At 44.5% G+C, this 21,787-nt stretch overlaps 1 protein-coding gene across 1 annotated transcript in view; it reads right to left on the bottom strand.

The window, feature by feature from the left end:
* The window catches only part of m1ap (meiosis 1 associated protein), a 103,732-nt gene that overhangs the window by 33,475 nt on the left and 48,470 nt on the right, over positions 1-21,787 (bottom strand). The window contains exon 8 of the mRNA XM_059644850.1: positions 2,144-2,300. Within this exon, the coding sequence (XP_059500833.1) occupies positions 2,144-2,300 (157 nt within the window). The remainder of the gene's footprint in view (positions 1-2,143; positions 2,301-21,787) is intronic.

Below are 21,787 nucleotides of genomic sequence, written 5' to 3'. Positions count from 1 at the left end.
ATTTCTGCAATGCATCTTGTAGATAGTACACTCTACGCACTACTCCAGACTCACTCTCTTCGTGACTCCCTTGTCCGCTCCACACGCCCCTCCAACCCACCACACCCGGCACCTTCCCCTGCAACCGCAGGAAGTGCTACACTTTCCCCCACACCTCCTCCCTCATCCCCATCCCAGGCCCCAAGATGACTTTCCATATTAAGCAGACGTTCACCTGCACATCTGCCAATGTAGTATACTGTATCCACTGTACCCGTTGTGGCTTCCTCTACATTGGGGAAACCAAGCAGAGGTTGGGGACCGCTTTGCAGAACACCTCCGCTCGGTTCGCAATAAACAACTGCACCTCCCAGTCGCAAACCATTTTAACTCCCCCTCCCATTCCTCAGACAACATATCCATCATGGGCCTCCTGCAGTGCCACAATGATGCCACCCAAAGGTTGCAGGAACAGCAACTCATATTCCGCTTGGGAACCCTGCAGCCCAATGGTATCAATGTGGACTTCAAAAGCTTCAAAATCTCCCCCTTCCCCACTGCATCCCAAAACCAGCCCAGCTCGTCCCCTCCCCCCACCGCATTACAAAACCAGCCCAGCTCGTCCCCGCCTCCCTAACCTGTTCTTCCTCTCACCTATCCCCTCCTCCCACCTCAAGCTGCACCTCCATTTCCCACCTACCAACCTCATCCTGCCTCCTTGACCTGTCCGTCCTTCACGGACTGACCTATCCCCTCCCCACCTCCCCGCCTATACTCTTCTCTCCACCTATCTTCTATCCATCTTCGGTCCGCCTCCCCCTCTCTCCATATTTATTTCAGAACCCTCTCCCCATCCCCCTCTCTGATGAAGGGTCTAGGCCCGAAACGTCAGCTTTTGTGCTCCTGAGATACTGCTTGGCCTGCTGTGTTCATCCAGCTTCACACTTTGTTATCACAGCAATGTAGTTGACTCTTAACTGCTGTCTGGACGATTAGGGATGGGCAATAAAAATGCTGCCTACCAGTGATGCCTGCATCCCGTGAATGAATAAAGACAAAAAAAAATGTTTAAGAAAGAGAGCAACAGTGCACCAATGGTACAAAGGGCAAGAATTGGAAAAGTGCAGAGATCTTAGAATGCCTGCAGATATGACAGAAATATTGAGGGGTGTCTTCATGGTCTAAAGAGGAAATTTCAATATCAAACTGTCATATACCGATAAAACGAAAAATATACATAAAAACAGAAAGACATCATTCATTTCGCCCTTGTCAGCTCAGCATGAGAACAAAAATGAAGTGCAGCACAGAAACAGGCTCTTCGGCCCTCCAAGACTGCGCCGATCATCACGCCCTAACTAATCTGAAGAAATAAACTTTCTGCTCTTATTCGAACTGTATCCCTCTATTCCCTCCCTATTCATGTCACCATCCTGATCTCTCTTAAATGTTATCAACGTGCCCACTTCCACCACCTCTGCTGGCAGCGTATTCCAGGCTCCTACCACTCTCTGTGTAAAAAACATCCCTTGCACATCTCCCTTAAACCTTATCTATGCCTCTCATAATTTTGTAGATCTTTATCGGGTCTCCTCTCAGCCACCATTTTTCCAGCGAAAACAATCTTCGTCTTTTTAAGAGATAGTAGGAACTGCATGTGCTGGAGAATCTGAGATTACAAGGTGTAGAGCTGGATGAACACATGTTACAACTTGTAATTATCCCAATCTTCAGCTTTTGGTTCATAGAACTGATGTTACAGTAGCACAAGTACATATCCAAATTGTTCTTTTAATACAATGAAGCTTCTATACCTTAAGGCATTTTTAAATGTCAGTTTCAGATGCCATCATTCCTCAAGACTCCTTTAGCCCAATACTGTAAATTTATGCCTGCTGGCTATTGATTTCGCCCAAATGGAAACAGGTTCCTCCTGTCCAGTATCGAGGACACTTGTACTTTGATAGCTCAATTAAGCCTCTCCTCAGTTCCAAAGAAAACAACCCGAGTTTATCCACTTTCCTTCAACTACAATTCCTGGCAATATCCGCATAAATCTCCTTTACAACCTCTCTTTAGATATGCAACTTCCTTCCACTAGTACCATAACCACTACATGTACTACAACAGAACTTTACAGTCCAAGGAAAAGAAGGCTACTTACTTTATAACTTGAAGTTTATGCTGCAAGGGTCCTTGGTTTGTTGCTTTGTTTGTGTTTTGGAAGTCTCTGAGACTCTCGGTTTTCTCAGTTAAGTTAGTTGGTCCAGGAAGGAGGGCAGGACTAATGAGTCTCTCCTGAACATCACACTTCAGACAGGCTATGAGAAAAAATAGACTACATAAACCAAATTATTTCTACACATAGAGACACAAAAAAATTGCAGGTATTGGAATCCAAGGCAGACAAACAGAAGGCTGGAAGAGCAAAGCTGGAAGAACACAGCAGACCAGGAGCATCTGGATGAAAGGAGCAATCAACGTTTCAGGTATTACCCTTTTCCAGGTGCATTCCTCCAGATTCTGCCTGGCCTGCTGTGTTCTTCCAGCCCCTAGTTTGTCTACCTATTTTTACACATTGTTCACTCTCCCTTCCCTGTATTGGTAACTAGTGATGTGACATCATAGAAATAAAAGAATAAGAACATAAGAAACAGGAGCAGATGTAGTCCATTGATTCATCAATACCTATTCTTCCAGTTAGCAAGATTGTGGCTGGTCAGATTATGGCCAGTATTCTACTTTCCTGGATTCCCCTTCAGCCCTTGCCTCCCAAATCAATCAAAAATCCGTCTGGCCTTAGATACATTAACCAATTCAGCCTCTGCTGCTTGCTGGAGAGAGAATTCTAAATACTAATGACCCTCTGAAAGAACATTCATGCCACACAGGTGCCAGGCAATGACCATTTTCAACAAGAGAGAATGCATCGCTGAATCTACCACTTTCAACATTATGGGGTTACCAGTGAACAGAAATTGAACTGAGCCAACCATATGTACGAAGAGAGCATGTCAGGTTGGTAACAAAATGTGAGGCTGGATGAACACAGCAGGCCAAGCAGCATCTCAGGAGCACAAAAGCTGACGTTTCGGGCCTAGACCCTTCATCAGAAAAGGGGGATGGGGAGAGGGTTCTGGAATAAATAGGGAGAGAGGGGGAGGCGGACCGAAGATGGAGACAAAAGAAGATAGGTGGAGAGAGTATAGGTGAGGAGGTAGGAGGGGATAGGTCAGTCCAGGGAAGACGGACAGGTCAAGGAGGTGGGATGAGGTTAATAGGTAGATGGGGGTGCGGCCTGGGGTGGGAGGAAGGCATGGGTGAGAGGAAGAACCGGTTAGGGAGGCAGAGACAGGTTGGACTGGTTTTGGGATGCAGTGGGTGGGGGGGGGGAAGAGCTGGGCTGGTTGTGTGGTGCAGTGGGGGGAGGGGACGAACTGGGCTGATTTAGGGATGCAGTAGGGGAAGGGGAGATTTTGAAGCTGGTGAAGTCCACATTGATACCATTAGGCTGCAGGGTTCCCAGCAGAATATGAGTTGCTGTTCCTGCAACCTTTGGGTGGCATCATTGTGGCAGTGCAGAAGGCCCATGATGGACATGTCATCTAAAGAATGGGAGGGGGAGTGGAAATGGTTTGCGACTGGGAGGTGCAGTTGTTTGTTGCAAACTGAGCGGAGGTGTTCTGCAAAGCGGTCCCCAAGCCTCCGCTTGGTTTCCCCAATGTAGAGGAGGCCGCACCGGGTACAGTGGATGCAGTATACCACATTGGCAGATGTGCAGGTGAACCTCTGCTTAATGTGGAATGTCATCTTGGGGCCTGGGATAGGGGTGAGGGAGGAGGTGTGGGGGCAAGTGTAGCATTTCCTGCGGTTGCAGGGGAAGGTGCCGGGTGTGGTGGGGTTGGAGGGCAGTGTGGAGCGAACAAGGGAGTCACGGAGAGAGTGGTCTCTCCGGAAAGCAGACAGGGGTGGGGATGGAAAAATGTCTTGGGCGGTGGGGTCGGATTGTAAATGGCGAAAGTGTCGGAGGATGATGCGTTGTATCCGGAGGTTGGTAGGGTGGTGTGTGAGAACGAGGGGGATCCTCTTAGGGCGGTTGTGGCAGGGGCGGGGTGTGAGGGACATGTTGCGGGAAATACGGGAGACGTGGTCGAGGGCGTTCTCGATCACTGTGGGGGGAAAGTTGCGGTCCTGGAAGAACTTGGACATCTGGGATGTGCGGGAGTGGAATGTCTTATTGTGGGAGCAGATGCGGCAGAGGTGGAGGAATTGGGAATAGGGGATGGAATTTTTGCAGGAGGGTGGGTGGGAGGAGGTGTACTCTAGGTAGCTGTGGGAGTCGGTGGGCTTGAAATGGACATCAGTTACAAGCTGGTTGCCTGAGATGGAGACTGAGAGGTCCAGGAAGGTGAGGGATGTGCTGGAGATGTCCCAAGTGAACTGAAGGTTGGGGTGGAAGGTGTTGGTGAAGTGGATGAACTGTTCGAGCTCCTCTGGGGAGCAAGAGGCGGCGCCGATACAGTCATCAATGTACCGGAGGAAGAGGTAGGGTTTGGGGCCTGTGTAGGTGCGGAAGAGGGACTGTTCCAGGTAACCTACAAAGAAGCAGGCATAGCTGGGGCCCATGCGGGTGCCCATGGCCATTCCCTTAGTCTGTAGGAAGTGGGAGGAGTCAAAAGAGAAGTTGTTGAGGGTGAGGACGAGTTCGGCTAGGCGGATGAGGGTGTCGGTGGAGGGGGACTGGTCGGGCCTGCGGGACAGGAAGAAGCGGAGGGCCTTGAGGCCATCTGCATGCGGAATGCAGGTGTATAGGGACTGGACGTCCATGGTGAAGATGAGGTGTTGGAGGCCAGGGAATTGGAAGTCCTGGAAGAGGTGGAGGGCGTGGGTGGTGTCACGGACGTAGGTAGGGAGTTCCTGGACCAAAGGGGAGAAGATGGAGTCCAGATAGGTGGAGATGAGTTCGGTGGGGCAGGAGCAGGCTGAGACGATTGGTCGACCAGGGCAGGCAGGTTTGTGGATTTTGGGAAGGAGATAGAAACGGGCCGTGCGGGGTTGGGGAACAATGAGGTTGGAGGCTGTGGGTGGGAGGTCCCCTGAGGTGATGAGGTCATGAATGGTGTTGGAGATGATGGTTTGGTGCTCGGGTGTGGGGTCATGATCGAGGGGGCGGTAGGAGGTGGTGTCGGAGAGTTGGCGTCTGGCCTCAGCGATGTAGAGGTCAGTGCGCCATACTACCATTGAGCCACCCTTGTCTGCGGGTTGCTCCTGAGATGCTGCTTGGCCTGCTGTGTTCATCCAGCCTCACATTTTGTTGTCTTGGATTCTCCAGCATCTGCAGTTCCCATTATGTCAGGTAGGTAATGTTGCTGTGAATGATTCACCTCATAAACCTGGGTGTGAGATGGCTCGCTGAGCTGGAAGGTTCATTTTCAGACGTTTCGTCACCTTTTTTTTATTTGAAAAAATATACTTTATATCCTTCCTCATCTGTTTGTAAGGATACGAGTGATAGTGGGTCATGTCGTTTTGTGGCTAGTTGATGTTCATGTGTCCTGGTGGCTAGCTTTCTGCCAGTTAGTCCAATGTAGTGTTTGTCACAGTTCTTGCAAGGTATTTTGTCGATGACATTTGTTTTATTTGTTGTCTGTGTAGGGTCTTTTAAGTTCATTAGCTGCTGTTTGAGTGTGTTGGTGGGTTTGTGGGCTACCCTGATGCCAAGAGGTCCGAGTAGTCTGGCAGTCATTTCGGAAATGTCTTTGATGTAGGGGAGAGTGGTTCTGGTTTCTGAGCCCGTTTTGTCTGTTTGTTTGGGTTTATTGCTGAGGAATCGGCGGACTGTGTTCATAGGGTACCCATTCTTTTTGAATACACTGTATAGGTGATTTTCCTCTGCTCCGCATAGTTCCTCTGTGCTGCAGTGTGTGGTGGCTCATTGGAATAATGTTCTAATGCAGCTTCGTTTGTGGGTGTTGGGATGGTTGCTCCTGTAGTTCAGTATTTGGTCCATATGTGTTGTTTATCACTCGTATCCTTACATACAGATGAGGAAGGACACCACTTTGATTGGAACAACACATCCATCCTAGGACAAGCCAAACAGAGACATGCACGAGAATTCCTAGAAGCATGGCATTCTAACCGGAACTCCATCAACAAACACATTGATTTGGAGCCAATCTACCATCCTGTGAGAAAAAGAACAGGAAATGACATCACCAATGCAGGAAATGACATCACCAACCCAAGGAAACCTAGCCAGATAAATAGAAAGTGGGACATAACACCAACGCTTTGTCGGAGGCTCACTGATGATGTTAGCTAGAATGGTGACGAAACGTCTGAAAATGAACCTTCCAGCTCAGCAAGCAATCTCACATCCAGAACCTCAACCTGAGCTACAAATCTTCTCAAAACTCACCTCATAAACCCTCAAAACTTGTGTTTCAACTACTTGGTACAGGTCAGAAGTATAATGGAATGGTTCAACGCCTTTCTAGACACTTCATAGCAACCTGGAGAAAGTAGTCTGTTTGGCACTTCATCCACTACTTCCAACATTCATTCCATCACTGATTCACAATGGCAACAGCGTGCATGTTCTACAATTTGCTCTGCACCAACTCACAAATAGTCCTTCCCCTGACTCTACTGCCTAAAAGGACAAGGGTTGCATGAGATCACCATAATCTCCAAGTTACACACCATCCTGATGTAGTACTATATCATTGTTCCTTCAGTGTTATTGGGTCAAAATCCTGGAACTCCTTTCCGGGCAGTACTGCAAATGTACTTACTGCACATGGACTGCAGCAGTTCAAGTAGGCAGCTTCTCAAGAGCAATTAAGTATGGGCAATAAATGCTGGCTTAGATAATGACACTCACATCCAGTGAATGATTTGAAAAGTCTTTCTCATCTTCATCTTAAGTGGGACACACTTATTTTGAAACCAGGCCCTCAGTTCGGGATTCTGTTAAGAATCAGGCATCACTGTTCCACACAGTTTCTCAGGTTAATAAGACACTAGCTTTGGTCACAGAGGAAAGCAATGCCCTATTTATCTCAGTTTTGTCTTGCAGATGTAAGGATACATAATGGTATGACAAACTGTATGTTGGCCTTCACAGGGAGAGGATTCGAGTACAGTAGTAGGGATGTCATGTGGAGTATTGTGTGCAGCTTTGGTCTCCTTATCTGAAGGACAATGTTCTGGCATTCCATGACTTGCAAAACTGCTCAATTGTTCTGAACCAGACTTTGGAATAATAGATCTCGCACTCCAAGTTTATAACTTAAACAAAAACTAACAATTTATTACTAATACTGTAACGTCAGCTAAACACAGATAACAATTTCATGATGGATACCAGACCCTCAGAAATCCTAGGTAAATTGGTTCTCCACAGGCAAATAGAATTGGATATCTTGAATTCTGAAGTCACCAGTAATGCAAATAGTTTTAGCAGACTTCTAGAAATAGTTACTTACTTTATACAAACTGGGATTCTTTTCTCAGAACATTTAACAATTCAACAACTGGAGAGAAACTAGAGAGAGACAGTAAAACAAAGCATCTCAGTCTCTGGAAGATTTCAAAGATCACACTGACTCCTGCCAAAGGCTCTCTGATGAAGGGTCTAGGCCCGAAACGTCAGCTTTTGTGCTCCTGAGATGGTGCTTGGCCTGCTGTGTTCATCCAGCTCTACACTTCGTTATCCCAGTCAGAACTGGTTCTTTGTTTTTCCCTTTACACCCAACATTCTTTGTTGTTAGCACTGGTCCTCCCTTGATTGACACATTCAATAGACAATAGGTACAGGAGTAGGCCATTCAGCCCTTCAAGCCAGCACCACCATTCATTATGATCATGGCTGATCATCCACAATCAGTATCCTGTTCCTGCCTTATCCCCATAACCCTTGATTCCACTATCTTTAAGAGCTCTACCTATCTCTTTCTTAAAACTATCCAGAGACTTGGCCTCCACTGCCTTCTGGGGCAGACCATTCCATATATCCACCACTCTCTGGGTGAAGAAGCTTTTCCTCAACTCTGTTCTAAATGGCCTACCCCTTATTTTTAATCTATGTCCTCTTGTTCTGGACTCCCCCATCAACGGGAACATACTTCCTGCCTCCAGATTGTCCAATCCCTTAATAATCTTATACATCTCAATCAGATCCCCTCTCATCCTTCTAATCTCAAGTGTATACAAGCCCACTCGCTCCAGTCTTTCAACATATGATAGTCCTGCCATTCTGGGAATTGACCTCGTGAACCTACGCTGCATTCCCTCAATAGCCAGAACATCCTTCCTCAAATTTGGAGACCAAAACTGCACACAATACTCCAGGTACGGTCTCAACAGGGCCCTGTACAGCTGCAGAAGGACCTCTTTGCTCCTATACTCAATTCCTCTTGTTATGAAGGCCAGCATGCTATTAGCTTTCTTCACTGCCTGCTGTACCTGCATGCTTGCTTTCATTGACTGATGTACAAGAACACCCAGATCTCGTTGTACTTCCCCTTTACCTAACTTGGCTCCATTTAGATAGTAATCTGCCTTCCTGTTCTTGCCACCAAAGTGGATAACCACACATTTATCCACATTAAACTGCATCTGCCATGCATCCGTCCACTCACCTAGCCTGTCCAAGTCACCCTGTATTCTCATAACATCTTCCTCATATTTCACCCTGCCACCCAACTTTGTGTCATCAGCAAATTTGCTGATATTACTTTTAATGCCTTCATCTATATCATTAATGCATATTGTAAATAGCTGTGGTCCCAGCACCGAATCTTGTGGAACGCCACTGGTCACTGCCTACCATTCCGAAAGGGACCCGTTTATCACTACTCTTTGCTTCCTGTCAGCCAGCCAATTTTCAAATCAAGCCAGTATTTTGCCCCCAATAGCATGTGCCCTAATTTTGCTCACTAATCTCCTGAGTGGGACTTAATCAAGGGCTTTCTGAAAGTCCAGGTACACTACATCCACTGGCTCTCCCTTGTCCATCTTCATAGTTGCATCCTCAAAAAACTCCAGAAGATTAGTCAAGCACGATTTCCCCTTCGTAAATCCATGCTGACTCTGACCTATCCTGTTACTGCTATCCAAATGATTCGTAATTTCATCTTTTATAATTGACTCCAGCATCTTTCTCACCACTGACGTCAGGCTAACCAGTCTATATTTCTGTTTTTTCTCTCTCTCCTTTCTTGAAAAGTGGGACAACATTAGCCACCCTCCAACATCCAACCAGTCACTAACCCTGAGGAGGGACACACATCAGTGCCAATTCATCTATAATTTACATAATCGGTAATTAAGTTGCATTATTTTCCAGGCCAGATGCCAAAAGAAAGCATCTGTCTTTGTTCTCTTCTATTTTAAAACAAGTTGCTATTCAAAGTTTAATTTGGCTCCAAACAAAAAAATACTCAGCGTAAATGCAGGAAGGATGTTCCTGACAACTGGGGAATCTAAAACCACTGGTTGCAGATTAAAGACATTTAAGACTGAGATGAGGAGATTTTTTTTTAGCCAGAGTGGTGAGCCTGAGAAATATTCTGCCACAGAAAGCAGTTGACGGCAAAGTATTGAATGTTTTAAACAAGGAGTTTGACATAGTTCTGAAGGCTAAAGGGAGCAAAGGGTATAAGCAGAAGATAGGAACAGGGTACCGAGTTGGATGATCAGCCATGATCATGTTGAATGGAGGGGCAGGCTCAAAAGTCTAAATGGCTAATATTGTGTTTGTGGTTCACTAAAAGAAAAAATAGAGGAAAGAAAAAAAACATGAGGTAGACAAAGGGTAAATTAGAACAGAGAATACTTCATATTATAGAACAGAGAACAGTACAGCACAGGACAGGCCCTTCTGCCCATAATGTTGTGCCGACTATTATCCTACTCCACAATCAAACAAACTTGCATACCCTTCATTTTACTATCCTCCCTCCTTATTTCCTTAGAAACATCTGAACTCCGGAATATCCAATAACCATTTCTGCCCCTATGATATCCAAGTGTCCATAATGGCCACAACATTGTAGCTCCAAGTTTTGATCCATGATCTAAGTGTATTACCCTTATTCCTGACACATTTTGCGTTAAAATAGACACACTTCAACCTGTCACACTAACTGCAACTTTGCCCTATCAACTATTTATCCTTCCTCACAGGCACTCTGCATGCTGTATCTGCATGCTGTGTACCAGCGACCTATGGTACCCGTAGCTTCGGTTCCCAAACCTTTGCCAAACTAGTTTAAACTCTCCTGAAGAGTTCTAGCAAACCTCCTGCTTGTACAGGTCCCACCTTCCCAGAAGATATCCCAATGATTCACATATCTGAAGCCCTCCCTCCTACACCAGCTTGAAGCCCCTGTTCAGCTGCACTTACTCTCTATTCCTAGCCACACTAGCCCATGGCACTGGTATAATCCTAAGATTACTTGTCCTGTCTTTTAGCTTCCAACCTAGCTCCCTATATTCACTTTTCAGTCCTTGTCCCTCTTCCTACTTACATCAATGGTAACGATGTGCACCACAACTTCTGGTTGCTCACCCTCCCCCTTAAGATTCCTGTAGAGTCGATCCAAGACATTCCTGACCCTAGCACCCAGGAGGCAACATATCTTCCAGGAGTCTCATTCGTGACCACAGAATCTCCTCTGTTCCCCTAACCATTGAATCTTCTATCACTATTGCTCTCCTATTCTCCCCCATTTCCTTCTGAGCCACTGACCAGGCACAGTGCCACAGACATGGCAACTTTGGCTTTCCCCTGGTCGGCTATCCCCCCAACAGTATCCAAAGTAGTATACTTACTATTGAGGGGAACAGCCACAGGAGATCCCTGCACTGTCTTCCCATTCCCTTTCCGTCTACTGATGGTCACCCAGCTACCTCTTTATCATGTAACTTAGGTGTGACTACCTCCCTATAATCCATCTCTATCACCCCCCTCAGCCTCCTGATGATCCGGGTTCATCCAGCTCAAACTCCAGTTCCCTAATGTGGTATGGGAGGAGGTGGAGTTGGGTGCACTTCTTGCAGGTGAAGTCAGTAGGGACACTAGTAGTGACCCTTACCTCCCACATCCCATAAGAGGAGCATGCAACTACTCTAGCTTCCATCCCCACTGCTCTGAAATGTCAAAAGGGATGAAGAGAAAGAAAAGAAAAATCTCACCTTACTGACCCTCCATGCAGTCTTTTTTTATTATTAGAGGAGGAGGATGGGTGGGAGACACTACACGTATGACCTCTTAGCTCCACAGTCAGCCTTAGACTGTCTCCCCTAGTTTCTGTGCCAGGTCACCTGACCCACTGTCTCAATAGTGCGACAACACACAGCTATATAATACGCATCCCCCGTTATCTCCACACTTCCTTTTTATATACACATACATTTTATATATACATACATACCCAACAATTATACATAACATGTATACATCATCAGGAATATTTCCAAAAAAGAGGAAAAATAAAATGACCCTTCCATAGTTTACATTGATATGATCAGTCTCTCATCAGGATGGCAATTCCTTGAAGACTGTTTCCTTGTCTCAGGAACCTTTTCTAGCATAGTCTCCTCCCAGGCTTCTAGAAGCTGTTGTTTTGCAGATACTTCCCTCTCAGAATGGCTGTTGTTGCCCTGTGACATTGCTGTTGTCTTCTTCCTGGGAACAGCAAATCCTGACTCAGAGACAGATGACACAATCAACACCAGTAGACCCATCTGGACTGGCTTAGCATTCTGACAGACTTCCCCAAGTTGGTAAGGTGCAGCAACCAGCTGGTCTGTGTGTCTCCTCCAAGGCAGTTCACCCCTAGTCTGCACCATATATGATATTGGTCCTATTTAAGCCGCCACCATCACTGGCAACCCTTTTTCTGGAGATGTATAATTCTGACCCAACACAGTCTCTCTCTTGGGTTAGTCACAACTGTGAGGTTCCTGCCCTTCTGTCATTCTTGTTTTCACTCTACCACCTCTCTGGTCTCTTCCAACCACCTTAAGTCAAACATGGTTGAACATTAAAATGCTGGCAAACACTGGGTCATTGCATGTTACATGTTCCAGTATATGCTGAGGAACTTGTTGAGTCATCCATCCAGCGAACTCTCCACCTGTAAGGCATGCTTCAAGGTTTGAACAAGTGTTTCTGCCTGACCGTTTGTTGCAGGGTAATACCGATCCAATCTCACATATCTGATTCCTTGAACGCTTGCACCACAAACTGAACCACTGTCATTCACGACTTATTCATGGTTCCTGAACCTGGCAAATATTTCATCCAGTTGATCTAGCATTGTTTCTGCTGATACTGACTTCATGACTGCCTCCTCAGGCCACTTGGCTGTGCATCCATGACCACTAATAATATCTGTCCTGGTGATCCTGCAAATTCAACATGAATCTGCTGCTATGGTGAATTAGGCCACTCCCATGGGTGAAGTGGTGACAACGGTGGATCCTTCCTTATTACTGTGCAGGATTAATATGATCCTGCTTTCTCCTCAATCTGGGAGTGGACAGTGGCTTCCAAAAGTAGCTCCTGGCTACTTTTTCATTCACACTCTGCTAGGATGCTCTTGTTCCAGCACCTTTCCTCAGAACAGGGGAGGGATAACAACTCCCATTTCCTGAGCAGGTAAGAGTGTAATTCTGAGCACTTCCTATGTTAATCTCTCCTCTCAGGACTAAGTCCACCACAAGGCTTAAGGTTGGGTCATTCCCTGATTCACTGACATTGGTACCTTATCTTCCTGGGAAAAGTACACAATTTTCAAGTTCCAGTCAGGAACATCATTATTTCCTCGTAGTGGTAACCTTGACAAATCATCTGCATTGCTGTGCTTCTCTGACTGTCAGCATCTAATTTCATACGAGTAGGTTGAGAGAGCCAATGTCCATCTCTGCAGGTGTACTGCTGCCATTTTGGTACGTCTCTATATGGGCCAAAAAATGTGAGGTGAGCAGCCTGTGGTGTGTCAGCAGCATAAATTACCTGCCATAAAGGAAAGGGGTGAACCTCTTAGCAAACACGATGCCCAATCATTCCTTTTCCACTTGGGCATACTTCTCCATCTTCTTTAGTGAGCTGAATGCAAATGCAATGGGAGTTTCTTCTCCATTCAGCAAGATGTGTGATAGTACAGTGCCAACCCCATAAATCAAGGCATCACACACCAACTGCAGTGGCAAATTGGGGTTGAAATGAGTCAACACTTCTCACCTGTTTAGGGTTTGCTTCACCTCCTAGTAAGCCTCCTCGCATTCCTGGGTCCATTTTGATGGTTGCCTCTTTTTCAGCAACGAATCCAGGGGCTTTAGCCAGATCAGACACAAAATTGCCATAAAAATTTACAAGTACCTAGAATGATTTCAGTTGAGACAAATTCTTTGGCCCAAGGACCAAGGGCGAACAATACAGTAAATAGAGAAGTCCTAGGGAAAATTGATGAACAGAGAGATCTGGGTGTTCAGGTCCATTGTTCCCTGAAGGTGACAACGCAGGTCAATAGGGTGGTCAAGAAGGCATATGGCATGCTTTCCTTCATTGGGTGGGGTATTGAGTACAAGAGTTGGCAGGTCATGTTGCAGTTGTATAGGACTTTGGTTCAGCCACATTTGGAGTACTGTATACAGTTCTGGTCACCACATTACCAAAAGGATGTGGATGCTTTGGAGAGGGTGCAGAGGAGGTTCACCAGGATGTTGCCTGGTATGGAGGGTGCTAGCTATGAAGAGAGGTTGAATAGATTAGGATTATTTTCATTAGAAAGATGGAGATTGAGGGGGGACCTGATTGAGGTCTACAAAATCATGAGGGGTATAGACAGGGTGGATAGCAAGAAGCTTTCTCCCAGAGTGGGGGACTCAATTACTAGGGGTCATGAGTTCAAAGTGAGAGGAGGAATGTTTAAGGGAGATATGCATTGAAAGTTCTTTACACAGAGGGTGGTGGGTGCCTGGAACGCGTTGCCAGCGGAGGTGGTAGACACAGACACGTTAGCGTCTTTTAAGATATATTTCGACAGGTACATGGATGGGCAGGGAGCAAATGAACACAGACCCTTAGAAAATAGATGACAGGTTAGACAGAGGATCTTGATCGGCGCAGGCTTGGAGGGCCGAAGGGCCTGTTCCTTTGCTGGAGGTTTCTTCGTTTCTTTTGTTTCATGACAGCCTTCATTTTCTTCGTGCCTTGTATGATTACATAGCCTAGGTACTCTATGGAGTCTTTAAAAATACTCATACTTTTCCCTTTTTACTTGCAGGCCGTGTTCCTGCAACCTTTTTAGGGTTTCTCACAAACTCCTCTTCGGAGGATCCAGTAATCAAATATTATCCAGATAACATCTGGCAATCCATTCAAGTATGGTCCATGGCCTTCTGGAATGGAGCCTGCACTGATCTGATGAAAAAAGGTAAGGTGCTCGTAGCAGAACAGTCCCCTGTGTGTCATTATCACCGGCAGTGGCTGCGACTCCTTTGCAACCCTCATTTGTAAGTAGGCCTGTGCCAGGTCCATTTTGAGAATTTCTTTGCCCCAGCCAGTCCACTGAACAGGTCTTCAATGGAAGTGGATATTGATCCACACTAAGGGCTGGAGGTTGACTGTAGCCTTAAAGCGACCACAAATCCTCAATATGCCATTTTTTTAAAAGTCTGGGATTATTGGAGTGTCCCATTCACTGATGGTTACATTTTAACAGTCCTAGGTTCACCAGCCTTTCAAGTTCCGCCTCCAGTTCAGGCCATTGGCTTACAGTACTGGGCACATCTTTAGACTCCTTGGATGAGCCTCTTCTTTCAACCAATGTTTAGAGGTGGGTAGCCCTGTCCTGTAGCATGCAAACTTGTGTATCCTGAGGACCCTGGAAGACTCATTCAGACTGTGAGATTTGTAATATCTAAGAGCCACGGTAACTTCCAGGATATTTGGTACAGACCTCCAAAATTTAACATTAATGGTCACATAAAAAATGAACCCTGCTGAAATTCAGTTGACAAACTCTTCAGAGTTGATGATAGGGCATACTCCTATAGAGGCCTGTAGTGGGGCAAGCCAGTGATGGTAGAAAATCCCACTGTTTGAACTGCTCAGCTCTCATCATTGGGTAAGGTTCCATCTCATACAGTTAACAATCATAAAGTTATTTAGTGCAGAAACAGACCCTTTGTTCCAACTCATCTATGCCGACCAGATATCCTAAACTGATCTAGTTCTATTTGCCAGCATTTGTCCCTTATCCTTCTAAATCCTTCCTATCCACTTACCCACGTAGATACCTTTTAAATGTTGTTATTTTATCCACGTCTACCACCTCCTCTGGCAGTTCATGCCATACATGCACCATTGCCTGTGGGAAAATGTTGACCCTCAAGTCCCTTTTAAATCTTTTCCCTCTCATCTTGAACCTATACCCTCTATTTTTGGACTCCCCTATTCTGAGAAAAAGACCTTGTCTATTTACGCTGTCCATGACCCTCATGATTTTATAAACCTTCGAAAGGTCACCCCTCAGGCTCCGATGCTCCACAAAAAATAGCCTCAGTCTCTCCATACTCTCCTTATAGCTTCAACCCTCCAATCCTGGCAACATACTTATAAATCTTTTCTGAACTGAATAAGTTCTGCCCTGATTTGCCTTACCAAAATGCAACACCTCACATTTGCCTAAATTAAACTTCATCTGCCACTCCACAGCCCACTGGACCATCTGATTAAAGTTTTGTATGCTGAGATAATGTTTTTCACTGTCCACTACGCCACCAATTTTGGTGTAATCTGCGCACTTACTAACTTATGCCTCCTATATTCACATCCACGTGAATATGGGGAATGTCAGAAATAGAACAGTATATCAGTAATGCTACTCCTGAGCTTAGGTCAATCACAATGAATCAGCATGCTACTTCCTAACACAGTGCGCTACACAAACTTCACAAGGAGGTCAATGTCATGCCTCTATAAGAAGCTCGTAACTCTACCCAGATGAATGTTGCTAATCCAAAGCACTAGACCAATATTGGGGCAGTGAACTTCAGGCACCATGATGGGACCTGTTCTCAAAAATGTTACCCTTGAACATCTCAGACCATATCTTTGCATTTGTTTAGTTAGCTGTCCAAATATTGCAGCTGTAAAGCATTTTCCTCTAGTATCATTTATGAGAAGTGATGTAGAAGTCATAAACATAGGGGAAACTTTTAAGATTGTGCCAGCAAAAGTTTAATTATCTGACACATGTGGAGACAATTACTTCAGGCAATAATTTTGATGTTCATCTTGCAAAAAGAATGAGAAGACATTGAACTGCAATTTGATTTTAGACGGGTGGCATCATACCATCAGTAGAAGCATGATTAATACCATTGCTCTAAGCAGGGCCTCAAAGCAAAGAATCATATTCTGCCACTAAAGAGAAAATCTGTAACTTGCTCCACCTACTCAGCTGGCAAAAGAGCCATTATTTATCTCTGAATGAAAATCATACAGTATAGAAACCCAAAGAACTGCAGATGCTGTAAACCAGAAAAAAAACAGAAGGGCTTTGAGGAAGGGTCACTGGACCCAAAAAGTTAACTCTGATTTTTTCTTTGCAGATGCTGCTAGGCCTGCTGAGCTTTTCCAGCAATTTCTGTTTTTGTTCATTCAGTACAGGAACATGTCCTTCGACCCATATATCTATGTCAACCAGCAAACACAAAACTATACTAATCTGATTTAACTACATTTGGTCAAAGGTAAATTTGCCCTAACATTGTAAGTGCTCCTCCAGATACTTCTTAAATGTTAGGAGAGTGGGGACTCTGCAACCATTATGCTCTCAGGGAGCATGTTACATATATCTACCTCTGGGTGAAATTTTCTTTCTGGAGATCCCCTCTAAACTACTTACTCCTCAGCTTAAAAGTATGCCCTCTGGTCTTAGACACGCCTGCCATGAGGAAAGGATTCTCACAATCCATCCTATCTATGCCTCACATAACTTTGTATATTATCTGGTATTGAGCCAGGGCTGGGTATTTTTTGCTGATTCTCTTATTGTTGTTCATTATAAAGAAGCTCAACAGGATAGACATTGACAAGGTTAATCCGTTGAATGCAGAGTTCTGAATGTGGATGGTGTATTCTCATGGTAGAAGAGCCTGAGATGAGAAGAAATATATTCATTCATAAGGCTCTGAGTTCTTAGAACTCCCAATTCCAGAGGGCTATGGATACTCTATTGATATGTATATTCAAGAGAATAAATCGATATTGAGGGCAGGCAGAAAATAAAGTAGAAGATCAGCCATGATTGTATCAAATAGGCTCAAGGGGCTGAATGATCTGAAAACGCTTTTATTTCTTATGATTTAATAGGTCTGAATAGAGCCAAGTGGAAAGAACAAGATAAAACCTAATTAAAATCAACAAACTTTACTATCAACTTTCACAATTATTGACAAGGATCCCATCTTTTGCTATGAAAGCAAATAACAGGATTACTATCATGTCTTTTGTCAAATGGTGGCAGTTATATTATTAAATATAATAGTTTCAAAAGGAATATTAAAGATCTCAAGTAGTCAGCGCAAGTTAAAATTTCTATTTATATTAATTGTACAGTCAATATGCTGTAACTTTGACTTTTTAGAAATGATTGCAAATCTTTTTTGTGTGACAATATAGTCATTGATTTTTACTCAGTACGATAGTTGTACAACAGCACGGAGTTTGCCATGAAATTATGTAATTGAATGTCTTACACACATAATATTTGTTTACATTTGCAATGAATCTGGTGACACTCATTGACAATCTAATTATCTGCCTCTAAGCATAAAAGTTTCATGTTTTCAAGGTTAAACACTTCCCCAGGGACAACATTCTGTAGAGTTCCACTGCAAGTTCAGAGTCCCTGAATACAGTGAATGGTGAATAGTTATAATTGGCCCTGGTTCTTTGATTTATGTTTAGCAGTAGGGGGTTTCATGCCAGAAGTAGAACTTCTCCTACCAGTTTAATAAAGAACAGGGAGATAGTCTAAATCTGTCTGTCAATCGAAGAAAACATAATCAATTTAGGATAAATAAGGTCACTACAAACTTAAATATTATAATCATTATTTCAAAAGTAATATTTATGAGACGCAACTCTCATTTTCGTTCTTTTTCATCTCCCCTTTTTGTAGAAGTGGACTTTTGTTAGGATACATGGTTTAATGGTCTAGAGTGAATATTATTCGTGTCAGAGCCAGAAAGTTAAGCATGATCTTGAGCATGAATCACAAGCCTGCAATAAAAATTGTCTTTAACTGGCAACCACACAACTGCAATTTTTCTGGCTACTGTTTAGAAATGGTTTTTCTGGTTATTTTTCTTTTCTACTCTCTTGCCAGGAGCTATTGAGGTCAATTCCACTACCACCTTTAGAATCACTAATAATACAATAAGGAAGAAGCCATTCTTTAATGGAGCTACTCAATTAATTTCATTTCCCCAGCTCTTTCCTATAGTCCTGTAAATTATTTCACTTGAGGTATTTATCAAATTCTCTTTTGAATTTGTATTTATCATGTTTGTCTTTGTATGTCACTTTTACTTTCTTCTGGCCGCAGACCCTCTTGTCACTGGAAACATCTTCCTTTATTTGCTTAAATGAAAATTTCATGCTTTTCCAAACCTCTACATCATCTTATATATTCCTGTTCTCTAAGGAAAGCAACTCTCTTTTTCCAGCCTCTCCACACAACTTAGGATCCCCCAGGTGAAGGGTCTAGGCCCGAAACATCAGCTTTTGTGCTCCTGAGATGCTGCTTGGCCTGCTGTGTTCATCCAGCTTCACACTTTGTTATCTTAGGATCCCCCATCCCCATTTTAATGAATCTGTTCTGTAGCTTCTCCTCAGCCTTGACATTCCTTTCTAAAGTGTAGTACTAGAAGCAGAGGTAACTTTGAGTGCGGGGTGTTTTTCAGAAAAATGAATCAGGCTCACCCTCTAGGTGAATTAATGGCTAGCAACAGGCTACTAGGGTCAAGATTGAGGGTGCCAAGAGAACATCAGCACCTGGCAAATTTCAATCTGCAGGTGAAGCCTGGCAGATTCCTAGGGGTGACTTTCATTGATGCTTTTCCTACCCTGTGTCCTGGAGCTGATGTTGCCACAGGGTCACAGAGTTCTGCTTTCACAATAATGGTTCGGTAGGAGTGGCAACCAAAAATTTTATGAATTTCACTTATCTTCCACCTAGAAGTCATTCTCCTACCAGCATCAGAAATGCTCTTCTCTCCCAGTGGGGCTGCTGACAGAATATCGTTATTCAGGTTGTCTAGCAAGGCACTACAAGTGGGTTTTAAATCTGCTTTGGGTCTTTACTTCAGAAAATCTTCAAAATTTGTAAAATTAATACCAACTGAGTCCTAATCAGTAATAAAGATTTAGCATAACCTCTTTGCTTCAGTTGTATTTTTCTATACTAATTAAGCAAAGGATCCCATATGCCTTTTAAGGTTGCTCTCATTATCTCACCTTCCCATTATCTCATTCCTAATATTTCTCCTGTTCCTTTACTGCATCTCCTCCATGGTTCTCTACTGTCTCGGATTGTGTTTTCGGGATCCTTAATGGGGAGGGGGAGCAGCCCCAAGTTGTGGTTCACATAGGCACCAACGACATAGTTGGGAAAAGGGATGGGGATGTAAGACAGAAATTCAACGAGCTAGGGTGGAAGCTTAGAGCTAGAACAGAGTTGTTACCGCTGGTTTTTTACCCGTGCCACGTGCTAGCAAGGCGAGGAATGGGGACAGAGAGGAGTTGAACACATGGCTACAGGGATGGTGGAGGAGGGAGGGATTCAGATACCTGGACGACTGGGGCTCATTCTGGGGTAGATGGGACCTCTACAAACAGGATGGTCTACACCTGAACCAGAGGGGTACCAATATCCTCAGGGGGAAACTTGCTAATGCTCTTCGGGAGCGTTTAAACTAATTCAGCAGGAGGATGGGAACCTGAATTGTGGCTCCAATGAACAGGAGGTTGAGGGTAGTGAGGTCATAATTAAGGTTTTAAGGGTGCAGGAGTGTAACAGCAGGCAGGAAGGTGGTTTGAAGTGTGTCTACTTCAACGCTAGGAGCATCTGGAATAAGGTGGGTGAATTTGCAGCATGGGTTGGTACCTGGGACTTCAATGTTGTGGCAATTTTGGAGACATGGATAGAGCAGGGACAGGAATGGTTGTTGCAGGTTTCGGGGTTTAGATGTTTCAGTAAGATCAGGGAAGGTGGTAAAAGAGGGGGAGGTGTGGCACTGTTAGTTAAGGACAGTATTACAGTGGCAGAAAGGACATTTGATGAGGACTCGTCTACTGAGGTAGTATGGGCTGAGGTTAGAAACAGGAAAGGAGGTCACCCTGTTGGGCGATTTCTATAGGCCTCCAACAAGTTCCAGAGATGTAGAGGAAAGGATTGCAAAGATGATTCTGACTAGGAGCAAAAGAAACAGGGTAGTTGTTATGGGGGCTTTAACTTTCTAAATATTGACTGGAAAACCTATAGTTCGAGTATTTTAGATGGGTCAGTTTTTGTCCAATGTGTGCAGGAGGGTTTCCTTACACAGTATGTAGATAGGCCGACAAGAGGTGAGGCCACATTGGACTTGGTACTGTGTAATGAACCAGGCCAGGTGTTAGACTTGGAGATAGGTGAGCACTTTGGTGATAGTGACCACAATTCGGTACGTTTACTTTAGCAATGGAAAGGGATTGGTATATAACGCAGGGCAAGAGTTATAGCTGGGGGAAAGGCAATTATGAGGCAATCAGGCAAGAGTTAGGATGCATAGAATGGGGAAGGAAACTGCAGGGGCTGGGCACAATTGAAATGTGGAGCTTGTTCAAGGAACAGCTACTGCGTGTCCTTGATAAGTATGTACCTATCAGGCAGGGAGGAAGTGGTCAAGCAAGGGAACCACGGCTTACTAAAGAAGTTGAATCTCTTGTCAAGTGGAAGAAGGAGGCTTATGTAAAGATGAAGCTTGAAGGCTCAGTTAGGGTGCTTGAGAACTACAAGGTAGCCAGGAAGGACCTAAAGCGAGAGCTAAGAAGAGCCAGGAGGGGACATGAGAAGTCTTTGGCAGGTAGGATCAAGGAAAACCCTAAAGCTTTCTATGGGTATGTCAGGAACAAAAGAATGACTAGAGTAAGATTAGGGCCAGTCAAGGGCAGCAGTGGGAAGTTGTGTGTGGAGTCCGAAGAGATAGGAGAGGCACTAAATGAATATTTTCTGGTTAGTATTCACACAGGAAAAAGACAGTGTTGTCGAGGAGAATACTGAGATACAGGCTATTAGACTAGAGGGGATTGAGGTTCATAAGGAGGAGGTGTTAGCAATTCTGGAAAGTGTGAAAATAGCTACGTCCCCTGGGCCGGATGGGATTTATCCTAGGATTCTCTGGGAAGCTAGGGACGAGATTGCAGAGCCTTTGGTTTGGATCTTTATGTCGTCATTGTCTACAGGAATAGTGCCAGAAGGCTGGAGGATAGCAAATGTTGTCCCCTTGTTCAAGAAGGGGAGTAGAGACAACCCTGGTAATTATAGACCAGTGAGCCTTACTTTGGTTGTGGGTAAAGCGTTGGAGAGGGTTATAAGAGGTAGGATTTATAATCATCTAGAAAGGAGAATTTGATTAGGGATAGTCAACATGGTTTGTGAAGGGTAGGTCGTGCCTCACAAATCTGATTGAGTTCTTTGAAAAGGTGGCCAAACAGGTGGATGAGAGTAAAGCAGTTGATGTG

The sequence above is a fragment of the Stegostoma tigrinum genome, chromosome 1 (assembly GCF_030684315.1).
Source record: "Stegostoma tigrinum isolate sSteTig4 chromosome 1, sSteTig4.hap1, whole genome shotgun sequence".
NCBI lineage: Eukaryota > Metazoa > Chordata > Chondrichthyes > Orectolobiformes > Stegostomatidae > Stegostoma > Stegostoma tigrinum.
This window is presented reverse-complemented; position numbering and strand designations above follow the sequence as displayed.